A 14,756-nucleotide genomic window follows, 5' to 3' on the forward strand; every position below is an offset into this window, starting at 1 on the left:
TACATGATAATTTGGCTAAATTGCGGATATAAATTTTTTTGTAATCACTAAATATTAAAATATTTGTTATCTTATTATTTTACCATTGTTTAAAAATGTTTTGATAATAAAAATTATTGTTAATTAAATCTATTAATATCATTTTTTTAATTAAGAGAAAATATTTTTATAATGCTTACATTTAGAGGTGTCAATATTTTACATGACGTGAAACCCAACCAGGGCCTAACCAAAAAATTCTGGTGTGCGGGTCAACATGTTTCATATACGGGCGGGTTCGGGTTGGCGAAGTCAATGATTTCATAAATCGAGTCGGGTTTGGGTTGACCCGACAAATGAAACTGAGCCTGTTGTCTCGTTTAGAAACCCTAGGCGAGTGACCTAGCTTCTGCAGTTGAGCGGTTCGGGTAGCTCGGCTTTCGCAATCAGGATCGCGAACCATCCTCGTCTTAGGCTTTGGGTTGCCTAGTTGTTGCATTGTACGTCCTAGGACCCGCCACAACTTGTTCGAGTCAGTCCGCCATCTAGGCCTCCAGCTTCCGCTTCTGCCAAGCCCGAGGCAACCCACGGCAACTTGTCCATCCTTCCCCCCATAGCCAGGTCGCAACTCGCAAGCTTGCCTTCAAAGCTCCTTCCAAAGCTCTTAGTTTACAAGGCAAAAGTTCGAAGCTCACCCGGGTTTGCGAGTCGGTGCGGGTCAACCCTAACCCAGCACGTTGGATCCGTGTTGGATTTTTTTACCCGTTTCCAAAAATAGGTCAGGTAAGGGTCAACCCGTTTAGATCTAGGTCAATTCGGGTTCACCCAACCCAACTCAACGAACCCGATTTGTGAACCTATTTTGACCCCTACTTTACATTAACCTTCAAAGAAATTAATTTTCATATAACAATCTTATTATCATTTTTATATTATAAAGCTGCGCCACGCCCAAATCACCTTGGAAACTTTTATTTCGTCCGGTGTAAGAATGCAGAGGTACATCCGGTTTTAAACAAAACACGCCTAACCGAGGTGTACCGAGTTTTTCTAAAACCGGATGTTCCTCTGCATGGGTCGGAGGATTGTAATAATTGTTCATACCTTGACTATCTCATTGTCGCATCCTTTCATTGTTGATTGACAAACATTTGCCTAACTACTAAGTAAATATTATTGGTCAAGGAAATGTATTTTATAATGAAATCTATTAGAGTGTGGTAATTGCCAATAAAAGTTGTTTGCTAATATTTTTTTTTTTAAAATTAAGATACCACAATAATATATATATATATATATATTATATATATATATATATATATATTCTGATAATAACTCTTCACCTACCTTTTTAAAAAGTTGCATCCTCCCTAAAGCAATCCTTAAGAGTCAATTTGTAACAAAATTTTCAAATAGATATTTGAATTATGTTTGATTACAAATCTTTTTGCTTCTTTTCATAAAACGATTTTATAATGATAATGTATACTTGTACATGCATGTCCATACATGTTATTTACAAGGGCCTTATATATTCGATTAGGACTCAAACCTAACAAGTTCTAGTGATTATACGTCTATCAAGACTATCACCTCACCCCACCAAGAGCATTTGCTAATCAGAGAACTTGATTCATTGAAGTTGAACAAATCAAAGAAGGATTCCAAGATGGGGCATCATGGAACTTGTACAAAATCTTTTTGGACTCTCAAAGGACTCTCTCTTCGACAAGAGATAGCCCTTAAGGCAACTCGCACTTGCCAAAATTGGCATGCCACCATCAACACTTCAACATAAATACAAGGAATGAGCATCTCAAGAAGTCAAGGGTTCAATTCTTTGAATTTGCCCTTCAAATTTAGTAACTCGTTTTTTTCTTAAGAAATCAAATTACATATATATACTCATCAGTGCACTTCAATATAACTACCAGCCCGCTCATTGATCGAGGACTGAGCCTAAGTGGAAGAGTCATCAAGCACCTATGAGGCTAAGGCACATGTCATATACGATCCACAACATACAATAAATACTTATGCACCTTTACCTTTTTATGTAGCTTTCTTTGTAGCTATTGGATCCCTATAAATAATGAGTAAAGAGATAAATTTTGAATCTCTTAGAGTATACAAATTTACTTATGCATATTTATGGTTTTCTGTCTTTTTTAGGCCACTGGATATTTTTCTTATTTTTTCTTCTTTTTTCATTCACATTGTAAAAACTCAAGTTTCTGTATTTGAAGATGGCTTGCTAGTAAGATCATATATCATCTAAGAACACATTTGATCCAATAGATAAATCATTTTTTACAATTAGACCTTAGAATTTTGTATATGTAATAAATGTTAAATATTAATTGATATTACGTTTAAGTGAGATCGAGATAATTTTGTTAAGAGAGAAGGTCAAAATGATCATTAGACATGTTGTCATGGGTCATTTTAGTCCTTGTTATTTAAATATCAAAATTAGTTATGTGATTCCTCAAATATGATCCACAATAATCTTACTCTTATAATTGATGAAAAATTCAATTAAAGTTCACTCTAGAAGTTAAAAATGAGAGTTATTTATGGTCCATTTGGTTTGAATACTTAAAGGTGTACAGTAAAGTAAATGCATGAGTTTCAAATTTTTAGGTGTTTAATTTAACAAAATTCTAATGTATTTGGAACTCCAGCATTTAGTTTATTTTCCACGTGGAGTAAACCCGCTCAAAACTCGTTTAAACCACGTCTGAAATTGATGCATCGGAGCATCAATTCGATGAAGATTTCAAGCAAAATATGCTGTGAGAGGAGTTTTCACACAGTCGCTCCGACTAACTTACACCTGAGTTCCTCTGCGTGTGTCAGTGTTTATCTTAAGGGAAGCAATGTGAAGAAGCCTTTGATGTCAAAGGCAAACAGTTAATTTACTGTATCGAGGAGGTGAAAGGGATTTCAACTACTCCACCTTATAGATGAGGTGAAAGAGATTTAAACTGCTCCGTCGCACCGAGGAGGTGAAAGAAATTTCGGTTGCTCTGTCACACCAAGGAGGTAAAAGGGATTCGGCTACTCTGCCATATCGAGAAAGTGAAAAGGATTTTTGCTACTCCACCACACTGAGGAGATGAAAGGGAATTTAGCTGCTACTCCACACCAAGGAGGTGAAAGAGACTTCGATGTCTTTGCCAGACCGAAGACGTGAAAGGAGAGATTCTTCAAGCAAAGAGTATGTACGGGCTTCTATGCATAGTCGTGGGCTGAAGGAGAGCAACTATTGATTAGTACAATACCTGAAGAGAGGAACTTCGGAGAGTGGACGTAGATAAAGTTGACCGAACCATTATAAAAATTAATTTGTGTTCTTTTTTTGCATTTACTTTATGCAGTTTTACTTTCCTCTGTGTGTGTGTATTGTAATCTCAGTTGAGTTTGATTATAATTGTGGTCAATTGGAATTGTAATTTGTTTTAAAAAGAACAAAAAAAGAAAGATAAAAGAACTAAAAAAATTGTTATTTGCTTTTTCTACAAAATCGAAAACACAAAAATATTAGTATTTGTTTTGCTTTGTTATTATAAATTGTGATTTTGTTTATTAAAATGCTTCTCCATTAAAATATAATTTTGGTTTTAAAGTAAAAAGATTTTTGAAAAACTTTTTAAATCACCAATTCCCGGCGTACTCTTTAAAGGTTATTTGCGTCCTGGAGTATTCGCGGCAATAGAGAAATATATAGTTTAACGTCTTAGCATTGCACAAAGATCCAGTACACAATTAGATAAGAGAGAGGGTGTATGGTTCATAAGAGACACCAGAGTTTTTACGTGGAAACCCCTTAAAAGTGGGAAAAACCACGGGGACTAGACCAGTTTGAATGAATACACTAGTATTTTTGTCGATTACAAATGAGGCCCTTCCTTGGGAGAAGGCCTTGGCTTGATGATACAAATGTACATCATATATAGCGCATTACATGGTGGGAGATACATTATAGACATGTTTGTTTAGTCGGCACGACCATAGTCGGTAGGATGGAGACCGGAAAAACCGTTGTCTGGAGATAGAAGTCGGATGGACCATAGTAAGTGATGGAGGTCAGAAAAACCGTAGTTGGCAGGAGATCAGGGTCAGAAAGTTCGTTGTCTGGTGATGGAGGTCGACAGTATTCTGGGAGAACTCTGGGCATCAAGTGGTGGCTTGGTGGAGCTCAAGGCCTCAAGTAGTGGTCAGGCGAAAGTCCGGGCCTCAGGTGATGTTCTGGTGGAGCACAGGGTCTCATGTAGTGGTCCGGTAGAAGTTCGGATCTCAAGTGATGTTTTAGTGGAGCATAAGGCCTCAAGTGGTGGTTCAGCGGAGTCCAGGCCTCAGGTGGTGGCCTGGTGGAGCACAGGGCCTTAAGTGGTGGTCCGGCGGAGCAACGACGTCAGGCAGTGGTTCGGTGGAGATGAGGGCTTCAAGTGGTTGTCCGGTAGAGCAATGACGTCAGGCGGTGGTCTGGCGGAGATGAGGGCCTCAAGTGGTGGTCCGACGGAAGTCCGGCGGTGGTCGAGGAAGGCGAGGGCCTCAAGTGGTGGTCTAGCTAAGTTCGGGCCTCAAGTGGTTGTCCAGTGGGAGTACGGGTCTCAGGTGGTGGTCCGGTGGGAGTTTGGGCCTCAAGTGGTGGCCTGCTGGAGCACAGAGCCTTAAGTGGTGATCCGGCGGAGCAACGACGTCAGGCAGTGGTCCGACGGAGGTGAGGGCCTCAAGTGGTGGTCCGGCGGAACAATGGTGTCAGGAGGTGGTCCGACAGAGATGAGGTCCTCAAGTGGTGGTCCGGCGGTGGTCGAGGAGGAGCTTCTTTCTTCTCTTCTCTTCTTCTCTTCTTGCTTCCCTTCTCTTTCAAGAGAAATGAGGGGTCTATTTATAGATTTTATGGAGTGACATGACTCTTAAATAGACAAAAGATCAGGGGTAAATGTGGAGTGGTTGGATGGACGTCGAAATTGAATCCCTTGATCGTGTACCATTCGTCAAATATTTGGAGGTCTTAATAATTTCAGAATTTAGCGATCTTGAGCTCATTGGATTTGTCTCATCGTGCCGCTCGATTCGATTATAAGCTCGTCATGTTTGGAAATCGTTTGGTAACTCAAACTGTGGTACGAAGCTTCCAACAACGCTTCGGGTCCTTAATTTGGACTCATTTGGGCTCGGATTGAGTCGAATTTGATGTTGTTGGGTTCATGTTTCTAAGACGCTCATTTTGACTATAAGTTTGCTGAAATTAGAGTTCAGGTGATCCCGAATTTAATTTTGAAAGTTTCCAATTTGATTTTGCATCGAGATTCATGCCCGATCAAGATAATTTTTTTAGGACGTATCAATTCTACTAATTCATATATATCTATATATAGTATATCATATATATATATATATATATATTATTAGTACTATATACTATATATATACATATATATATATATATATTATATATATATATATATATATATATATATATATATATATATACTTTAAGATATCCCATACATATTTATATTATATAATTTTCGATAGTAATATGGTTTCATATTTCCAGTCATATCGTGTCATCTCCCGTGTCCCGTGTCTCCTCATCATACCGCTTTACCCTTTAAATCACAAGCATAGTTCTTTTTCAATATCTATGAACAATTATTCGTCCTCTGACCTGACGTAGAGGTACGTTCGGCCGCCAATCAACATGTCGCCACGTGCTTTTACTCTTTACCGCGCGGGCCCGACGACTTTGACCCGGAGCGGAACCCGGGAATGCTATGTTCGCGATTTTCTGTATTGCTCGTATTGCTTCGGTATTGCTTTGCAAAAATTGAGAAATACCGCTCTGTGAACCCCAAAAATATACAAATACCGAAGTTGTACGAGTTTTTCTACAACTCGGTATTGCTCCGGATTTGCTCGGTATTGCTACGGATTTGCTCGGTATTTGCTCGGTATTTGCTAGAAAAAATTCGGTACAAACTCAGAATTTGCTCAGGATTTGCTCGGTATTGCTAAGGATTTGCTCGGTATTGCTAAGGTATTTGCTCGGTATTGCTGAGAAAAAACTCGGTATTTGCTCCAGGATTTGCTCGGTATTGCTAGGGGATTTGCTCGGTATTGCTAGGTATTTACTCGGTATTGCTAGAAAAAACTAGGTACAACTCGGTATTTGCTAGATATTTAAAATATATCCAAAAGGTGATGGAATGTTGATCGGCTCGTCAAGGAATTAAAAAAACGCACGCTCTAGAACCCAAAAAATAGCTGGTCGGGTCGGCGACTTTTCTTCGTGCTACGTGGCGCTAAAAGGTTGGTGGCCGAACGTAGAGGAGCGTACGTTCACCGAACCAAATAATTGTTCCAATATCTATACCTTCCTACACTGTCGGCGAGTCAAAGAGTTCTTAAATGAAAATAAAAGCTTTAAAAGAAATTAAAAAATTCCAGTAAGGTTCTGCCTTTAGAATAGGACCTTTATATTTTTTTTTATTTTAAAAGTTAGGTTGTGGACTAATATTTGGGAGAGATGATATGATTTTTCAAATAAAATATATTTTAATAAAAAAATTATGTATTTTTTATAGAAGAATTTAGATATATGTTTTTAATAACGTTGACTTATTATTTCAATATTTCTTCATTTGTTACATTCTCTCTCTCACTCAGGATTAATTATCTCGTGCGGATGTCTCTAGAGACCAACCAAAATACTATAGGTCACCTTTTGATCGGTATCACGGCTCAGTACTGCTAACGTAGCGCATTCTGGTTGATCTCCGGACTATGTTGTGTACAATCTCCGCATAGAATAACTTGATTTTAGCAGTTAGATAATATAAATATATATGAATTTAATTATATATATGTAAAATCTCAAAAAAAAAATTTTTTTTGAAACTAAAGGGATGTGAATGAGGAGGATCTAGATTTGTATTTGGAGAGAGATTAGATATTTGAAAAACTTTATCAGAAGCTTGATGCAGACCACCACATTCGTCTTTTTAATGCCATCGTCTGACCAATATCACCTGATTGTTGACACTAAACTATCGTCACTCAATCATCATCGTCTTGTCGTTGTCTGACCGTCATAATTCATTCTTTATTGTTCAACTGTCATCATTTGACTTTTATCACCTGACTATCAACACATGATCACAATCATCTAATTGTCGTCGCCCAACTAATACCATCAAATTACAATATTGTTAGCATTCTTCCTCATATTTATAAAATGGTAGGTGATGCGGAGCATTTTAGCGTGCTGGGATAGTTTAACATTATCTCTTCTTCTCTAGCTTTTTCACTTGCGTTAGTGCCTTTTTATATTATTAGAATACTATTTTACTTTTTGGTTGTTACACCCTATATAAAAATTCAATATGAACAAATATCAAAGGATATAGAAAATGTATATAGAATTTCTGTAAAAGGAAAAAAAGAATACATGAATATAGAATGGCTGTTTTAGCAAATCCTCCTTGTTTGTATTTTCTTTTTTTATAAGGACATCAGTTGGTATTAAAGTATAAACTTGGGAAGAATGACGGATTGCAGCAAATGACTAGTTGTCGTAATGATCATAGTCTTGACACACTATGGACAATCAAATCCAACATCACACGACGACGAAAAGAGTTGCATGTAGAGTTTTTACAATTCTTGGTTGAAATGTCGTATGAGCTCCAACTTTGTAGAAAATCATGACGTTAAACTTTCTCTCTCTATAATGTCGCGAAATTCACATATTTTAATGTGATTTCAATACGAAAATGATATATATATATATACATGTTAGATATATAAATATTTAAATATTAATCGAGTTTTAAATTAAGCTCTTTGGCATTTCTCAAATTGTACGTTTCTCATAGAGAATAGGTAGCAATACCGCTATTTCAAAAGCTAGTTTAATTAATTGAATTTTCCTTAACATCTTCTACGTTTAAACGTATCTAATAGTATAATACCAAAAATCAGGATCACAGATCGTGCAGCATAATCTTATCTCGTTCAGGAAATCACTAAAAAAAGGTTTTTTTATCTACACCGATCGACAACTTCAGTAGTAAAGAAACCAGTCATGTCCGAATCTCAAGCAGAGGATCTCCGCATCCTCTCTCGCCACCTAATCCGCCCATCTCCACCACCCACCGCCGTCGAATCCCGCCGCCGTCAAATTCATCTGAACCAGTGGGATCTCAACCTTCTCTCTGTCGACTACATCCAAAAAGGCCTCCTTTTTCCAGCTTTATCAATTCCCGACCAAACTCTCCTCATCCCCCTCCTCCTCTCTTCCTTCTCCCAAACTCTGGATCTATTCTACCCCTTCGCCGGTCGCCTCTGCACCGTTCACCACCCCACTTTCTCCATCCTTCTCGACTGCAACGACGCCGGCGCCGAGTTCATCCACGCCTCTGCTACCCATCTCACAGCCTCCGACTTCTCCTCCTCACTCTTCATTCCATCCGCCGTTAGATCCCTCTTCCCGCTCGACGGCTTAGTAAACCACGACGGGCATTCCTTTCCCTTGCTCGCCGTGCAGGCGAATATCCTCGCCGATGGATCTATGTTTCTTGCTTGCTCGCTTAATCACACTGTGGCCGATGGCACATCGTTTTGGCATTTCTTTAATACATGGTCTGCGCTGACGCGGTCGGCTGGAGCCAATGCTGATGGTGTAGATCTGCCGGTGGCTGAGCACTGGTTTCTTCCGTCGACTCCTCCTCCGATAGCGCTTCCATTCCGAGACGAGTCTGAGTTTATTCACCGGCATCCGCTTCCGCCGACGAGTGAGTGTTTCTTCCACTTCTCAGGCCGGGCGGTGGCGCAGCTCAAGGCTAAAGCGAACCAGGAGATGGGAGTTACAAGAATCTCATCCCTGCAGGTGCATAGGTTTTATTAGTTATTTTATTTCATGTTGAATACGTTATATATTCTTTTAGTTGATGTTCTATCAAATAAATTTTGTTCAGACTTTAAATTTTATTATTTTGTTAGTTCCTATTTTAATAGATTTAAAAGTTTCTCATAAATTTTAAAATTTAAATTAAACAAAAATAATTTATTAAGTTATAATAATTATCATGATAAATAAATTCCAAATTTTATTCATCTTTATTAAAATTTAATTTATAAAATTTAAACCAAATATTTTTAAATTTTAACAAGTAGGATAGTGAAAATCTTGCTTGCTTCCTAAAAATGAGTGGGCCCTCCTAAGTTAAGCGGTTATGTGTCCAGTTAAAAATCATGGGGTCGGCTTCATGAATCTTTTTTCGTCATTGTGTCCAATTAAAAATTAAATTATCATTTAAATCTAATAAAGAAATGTCATTTCTAATATTTTTTAAATAAGTCTTTTTTAGGTCTACTTCTTTATTTTCTTTACCTAAGTAGAATCTAATACCTCAACTTTTCTAATCGGGTCATCGGAAGGACTCCGTTTAATGTGACCAAACCATCTAAGACGATTCTCTCTAATCTTATCTTCCACTAGAGGTACTCCAACATTTTCATGTATATGCTCATTTTGTATCCTATCTCTAATGGTCAAGTCACTCATCCACCCAAGTATCCTCATCTCTTCAACACTTAACTTAGTGTTATGCTTCTCTTTTAATGACCAACATTCGGCACCATAAAACATTGAAGGTCTCACTATCATCTTATAGAATTTTCTCTTAAGTTTGAGGGGGACTTTTCTATCGCACAATAAGCCCGATGCATTCATCCTCTTCAACCATCCAACTTGAATTCTTCTGATAATATTCACATCTATTTCACCATCACTCTGAACAATAGAACCAAGATATCTGAAACGAGTACTCTTATTAAAGTTGATTTTCAAGCAAAAAAAAAAATTAATGAATATTAAGAAAAAAAATTATAATTAAATGACGTCAAATGTATGGTCTTACGAAGAAAAGGAAAAGTTCTCAACTTATGAAGCTGCTGAACAAGAAATTAATAAAACAAATTACTCAGGTTTGAGCGAGAACATTTTATACCTCAAACAAGCATGCTTGAGCGAGCCCGGCTGCTAGATTTTTTTAGGGGATGTTTAGGCTAATTATGATGAACTCACCCATACAATACATAGGCAAGACTAGAACCAAAACCTCTTAGTTGATAGTCAAAACTCGCAATATGAGCTGCCTAATATTAGTGTTTTGATTTCACCATAGAAATTTGCTCTGCATATGGAAATAAACTTTGAAGATCATCTCCATAAGCTTCTTATTTGTAATAAGGGCTTTGATTATTTTTTCACAAAATAGGGCCATTTAAGCAAACGCGTATAGAATTTTTATTTATTCACGAATTTAGTAGGATATCGTGTCACAAATGCTTGTCATTTCATTGCTGCAGGCATTGCTCGCCCACATGTGGCGCGCGGCCACCCGCGCACGAGGGCTAGAGCCACACGTAGAGACCACCTACGTGCTGATCGCCGGCCACCGCCACCGCGTTACACCGCCACTTCCTAAAACATATATGGGCAACGCTGCGCTTGGACTTCCAGCTACGGTTTTAGCCTGCGAACTGGCGGCAAACGGTTTGGGTTGGGCGGCTTTACAGCTGAACCAGGTTGTGGCGTCAGCGACCAACGAAAATGCCATAAAATGGCTTGAAGATTGGGCGAAAAAACCGGTTTTGATGACTAAGAAGTTTAACGGAACGAATCTGGTGACGGGGAGTTCGCCGAGGTTTGATGTGTTTGGGAATGACTTCGGATGGGGATCGCCGGCGGAGGTGAGGAGCGGCAATGGGAATAAGGTGGACGGGAAGGTGACGGTTTATCCAGGAAGGGAGGGGGAAGGGAGTATGGCTTTGGAGGTTTGCTTGCCGGCGGCGGTGCTCAATGTTTTGGTTGAGGACCAGGAGTTTATGGAGGCTGTGGGGTTGGTGGCTGATTAATTAATGAGTAATGATTTAGATTTTAAAAGCTTCTGTGTATTCCAAAAAAAAAAATGTGAGAATGGTCTAATAAATTTTTTTATTAATATGATCTTTAAAATTTGATGCTGTCTTTCACAGTCTTTATAGATATAGCTAATAGAAAATGATTGTTATCAGGTGGCTAATTAAGCCTTCGTTTGAGAATGATTTCTTACTACTTTTTAAAGTAGTTTTTTAATATAAAAATTAAAATTTTTATACTAAAAAATTGCTTTAAGAAGCAGTAAAAAATTCATCCCAAACAAAACCTAAGTAGTAGATGAAGCAAGTATTAGCCTCGGGGCATAGATTCTTATAAAGTTGTTTATGAAGTTGTCGTGAAGAAAATAATTTTATTGTTTTAATCGCAATAGATACACTCATTGAGTCTTTTAGAAACTCATATTCTACTCCAATAGTAAAAAAGTCCACTTGGATCATGCCAACATCCATTAAGAAACTTCATCAATTTATTAGGATGAAGTGTAATTGATCAACAATTAAAGCAACATTCAATCAAGTTCTTGACTGATCAGCCATGGGTGAAGATGATGATAACTTCAATATCTGTTATATACTTCTGCCATTAATGGTTAGTGCCGAAATATATATATATATTTTTTTGATTTTTCATGAACCTAAAGATACTGGAGGAACCATTTCTTCATAAGTTGAGAAGATTTTGATTGAATGCCTGACTAACTGGATTGAACACTCTTATGGTTTCGAAGGTTCTATGGCATTGTTTATTATTTTTGCATTTTTTATCTCAATATAAATGTTATTTACAGCCTTAAGAATGATGAAGGAGAACTACATTAATGGCATCAGAAAACCTCAACAAAGTTGATAGCTTCACGTAGTAGAAGGGAATTAATGAGAGCTCCTGCTCACAGCAGCGTAAGTCTTGATCTAACCAACTTACAGTATTTCTTATCATAAATCGTTGCTACTGTAATTCTAACCAATTCTTGATTGCTTCTTCGCAGCAGATGAAATCCTCAATCTGATGGGTCTAATTATAAATATGCTCTCACTGAGTTTTTACTGTTTCTTAAAACAATTTTTTAAAATTTTTGTCTAAAAAATTGCTTTAAGAAGCAAAAAAAAAAGTTGTCCAAAACGAAACCTTAGTGCATCAAGAAACAAATGACCATAACTTTTTCATTAACTAAAGCTGAATAAAGGGATATTGTAATGGATATTATTTTGCTACGACGACTATTATAAGAACTAAAAAATGTTATTAGAGTACATACTCAGGCTTTATTTGGGACAGCTTTTTTACTGCTTTCTAAAACGGAGTTTTAGTACAAAAATAAAAAATTTTGTACTAAAACTCCGTTTTAGAAAGCAATAAAAAAGCCGTCCCAAACAAAGCCTTAGGCTTATAAAAGTGTTAGATTAATTTGGAGATAGAAGATATATGTGGGGTAGAGATGAGGTGGTCAGCACTTGAGAAGAATGAGATGTGTTAGATTAATATTGTGGACAAATCCGGACTTGCACGTAATAATTTTTTGTTGTTTAATTTGGAGTGTATTTTAGGCTTCATTTGGAACAGTTTACTTACTGTTTTTTTAAGTTGCTTTCTAGTATTAAAAAAATTAGTTAAAAAAAATTATATAAAAAATTGCTTTAGAAAGCAGCAAGAAAGCTGCCCCAAATGAAGCTTAAAATAATTGAAGCAGCAGTAAGCTTCAATAGGAAAACAATGTCAATTTAAATGGTTGTATTATTTCATTTTTATTATTGCTAATTTAGTTGAAGTCTTATGTTTAGTTTGTGATAGTTATAGTTCAAAAAAATTATGCATTAAAAAAATTATTTTAAAAAGTATTAAAAAAAGTAGTCCAAAAGAATCTTAAATCTTCTTAACGTAGAGGCCTTAACGTCTGGAATAACACTTCTGCAAAAAAAAAAAATCTAATTTAAATTTTAGAAAAGTAAATAATTTAATTTATAGATTTATTATATTTATCTTAAAATAAATTTTGGATCAATATATTTTTTTAAATATTTAGATCAATTAAGATAAATTCTCACACAAATCATATACGTAAGACTGAGGAATGGGAATATATACCGGCTGCAACTCTAAAGAATCTAGCGAGGCCATTTATCGACATCGGGCTCACATTTACTTTGCCCTATATATAGAAGAGTGAAAGCTGTGATAGAAGAGATTCGAATCCGGGATGGTGGTTCTCACTCATGCTTGCCCATCAATGACCCTGTTCTTCGGGGCAAATTATTACGTCCGGTGTCCGGATTCTTCCGGACACCAATCCAGACGCGCCACATCACCAAAATACACCGGACTTGAGTGATATGACGCGTCTAAATTAGATGTTTCCGGTGACCGGACGTAATAATTCGCCGAGAGCTCGGTGGGTTTAATACTTCTTCATTTCTATTAGGGCTGCAAACGAACCGAGCCGAGCCGAGTATGTGAGTGTTCATGTTTGTGTTTGTTTAACATTAGCTTGTTCATGTTTGGTTCGTGTTTGATTCGAGCTTTATTATTTGTGTTCATGTTTGGTTCGTTTAATTTAAGGGTGTTCATGTTTGGTTCATGTTCATTTGTTTAGTGCTTATCGAGCTTTAAACAAGCTATGTTTGTGAACATATTTCGCAAACAATCAATTGAACAAGCAAAAATTAAATTTGTTCATGAACATTCTAAACAATCAATCTAACAAACATGGACAAATATAAAATATTTCTTGTTCATGAAATGAAATTTCTAAAATAAAAGCAATTGTATATTTAAAATGAAAATATGATTAATTTATATGAATATATTTTCAAAAGAAGCTTACCCGTTACATTTCTCTCCATTTGATACGATAGCTGAAAGATTATCTTCTGACCACCAAGAGAGAGATCACATAATCCTGCAAAGGGAATCTATCCCTAATGTTCTTTCGTGCACTCACTGGATTTTGATTAATGTGTTACTGGTTGCTTTCTTACTGTTTATATTTTTTAATATATATTCTAAAAAAAATTATATTAAAGAGTCATTTAAAATAAGTAAAAAAGATATTCTAAACCAATATTTATAATTTTCTTTACTATTTTTTAAATTTATTTATTAAGTATAATTTTTTTTAAGTAAAAAAAAAAATATTTTAAAAAATTACATTAAAAAGAAATAAAAGAACTTCTACTCTGTTGCTATTTTTTAAAAAAATTCCTCTGAAGAGAACTTATTTTTCTTACTTAAATATTATTATTATGCGCGTAGTTTTTAAAAGAAAAAATGTTCATTTTTCCTAAGGAAAAGTAAATTTATAATACCTCATTCAACCACATTTCTATTTGTTTTACTTCTTGCCTAATTTTTAGACCTTTTTTTGTGATTAGTGATTATTTATTATAATTTAAATTTTGTTTGGGATAACTTTTTTTTAATACTTTTATGAAGTAACTTTTTAGTACAAAAATTTTAAAATAAAATAACTTTTGTATTAAAAATTATTTCATAAAAACAGAAAAGAAAAACTGACACAAACGAAGCCTAAATTATTAATGTGGGAGATACTTTTAAATAAAAAACGTTTTGGTTTTTTTTTTTTAATAATATATTTATATATGCCACCTAGTTTATAATAGTTTAATCTATCTCAATCTTAATATTATAACGAGGGGTGTCAATTTTTGGGTCACGGGTGTCGGCGGTTGGGTCAAAGCCGAACCGACCCGGGTATATTACGGGCTCGGAAATCGAACCCCGATCGGACCCAGCGGGCTTTGCCAGGTTGACGCGACCCCAACCTTGACCCGCGGAGCTGAGGCCGAGGTGCGCCCGGGCGAACGAC

At 36.3% G+C, this 14,756-nt stretch overlaps 1 protein-coding gene across 1 annotated transcript; it reads left to right on the top strand.

The window, feature by feature from the left end:
• Positions 1 to 3,503: 3,503 nt before the first annotated feature.
• On the top strand, positions 3,504 to 10,911 carry LOC110095691 (uncharacterized acetyltransferase At3g50280-like; the record flags this gene model as incomplete). The annotated part of the gene is made up of 3 exons (XM_020821330.2): positions 3,504 to 3,531; positions 8,091 to 8,878; positions 10,363 to 10,911. Coding segments are annotated over 3 exons (1,365 nt in total), but the record flags the coding sequence as incomplete, so codon positions are not given.
• Between the last annotated feature and the right edge of the window lie 3,845 nt (positions 10,912 to 14,756).

The sequence above is a fragment of the Dendrobium catenatum genome, unplaced genomic scaffold (genome assembly GCF_001605985.2).
Source record: "Dendrobium catenatum unplaced genomic scaffold, ASM160598v2 original_scaffold_76759, whole genome shotgun sequence".
Classification (NCBI taxonomy): Eukaryota; Viridiplantae; Streptophyta; class Magnoliopsida; order Asparagales; family Orchidaceae; genus Dendrobium; species Dendrobium catenatum.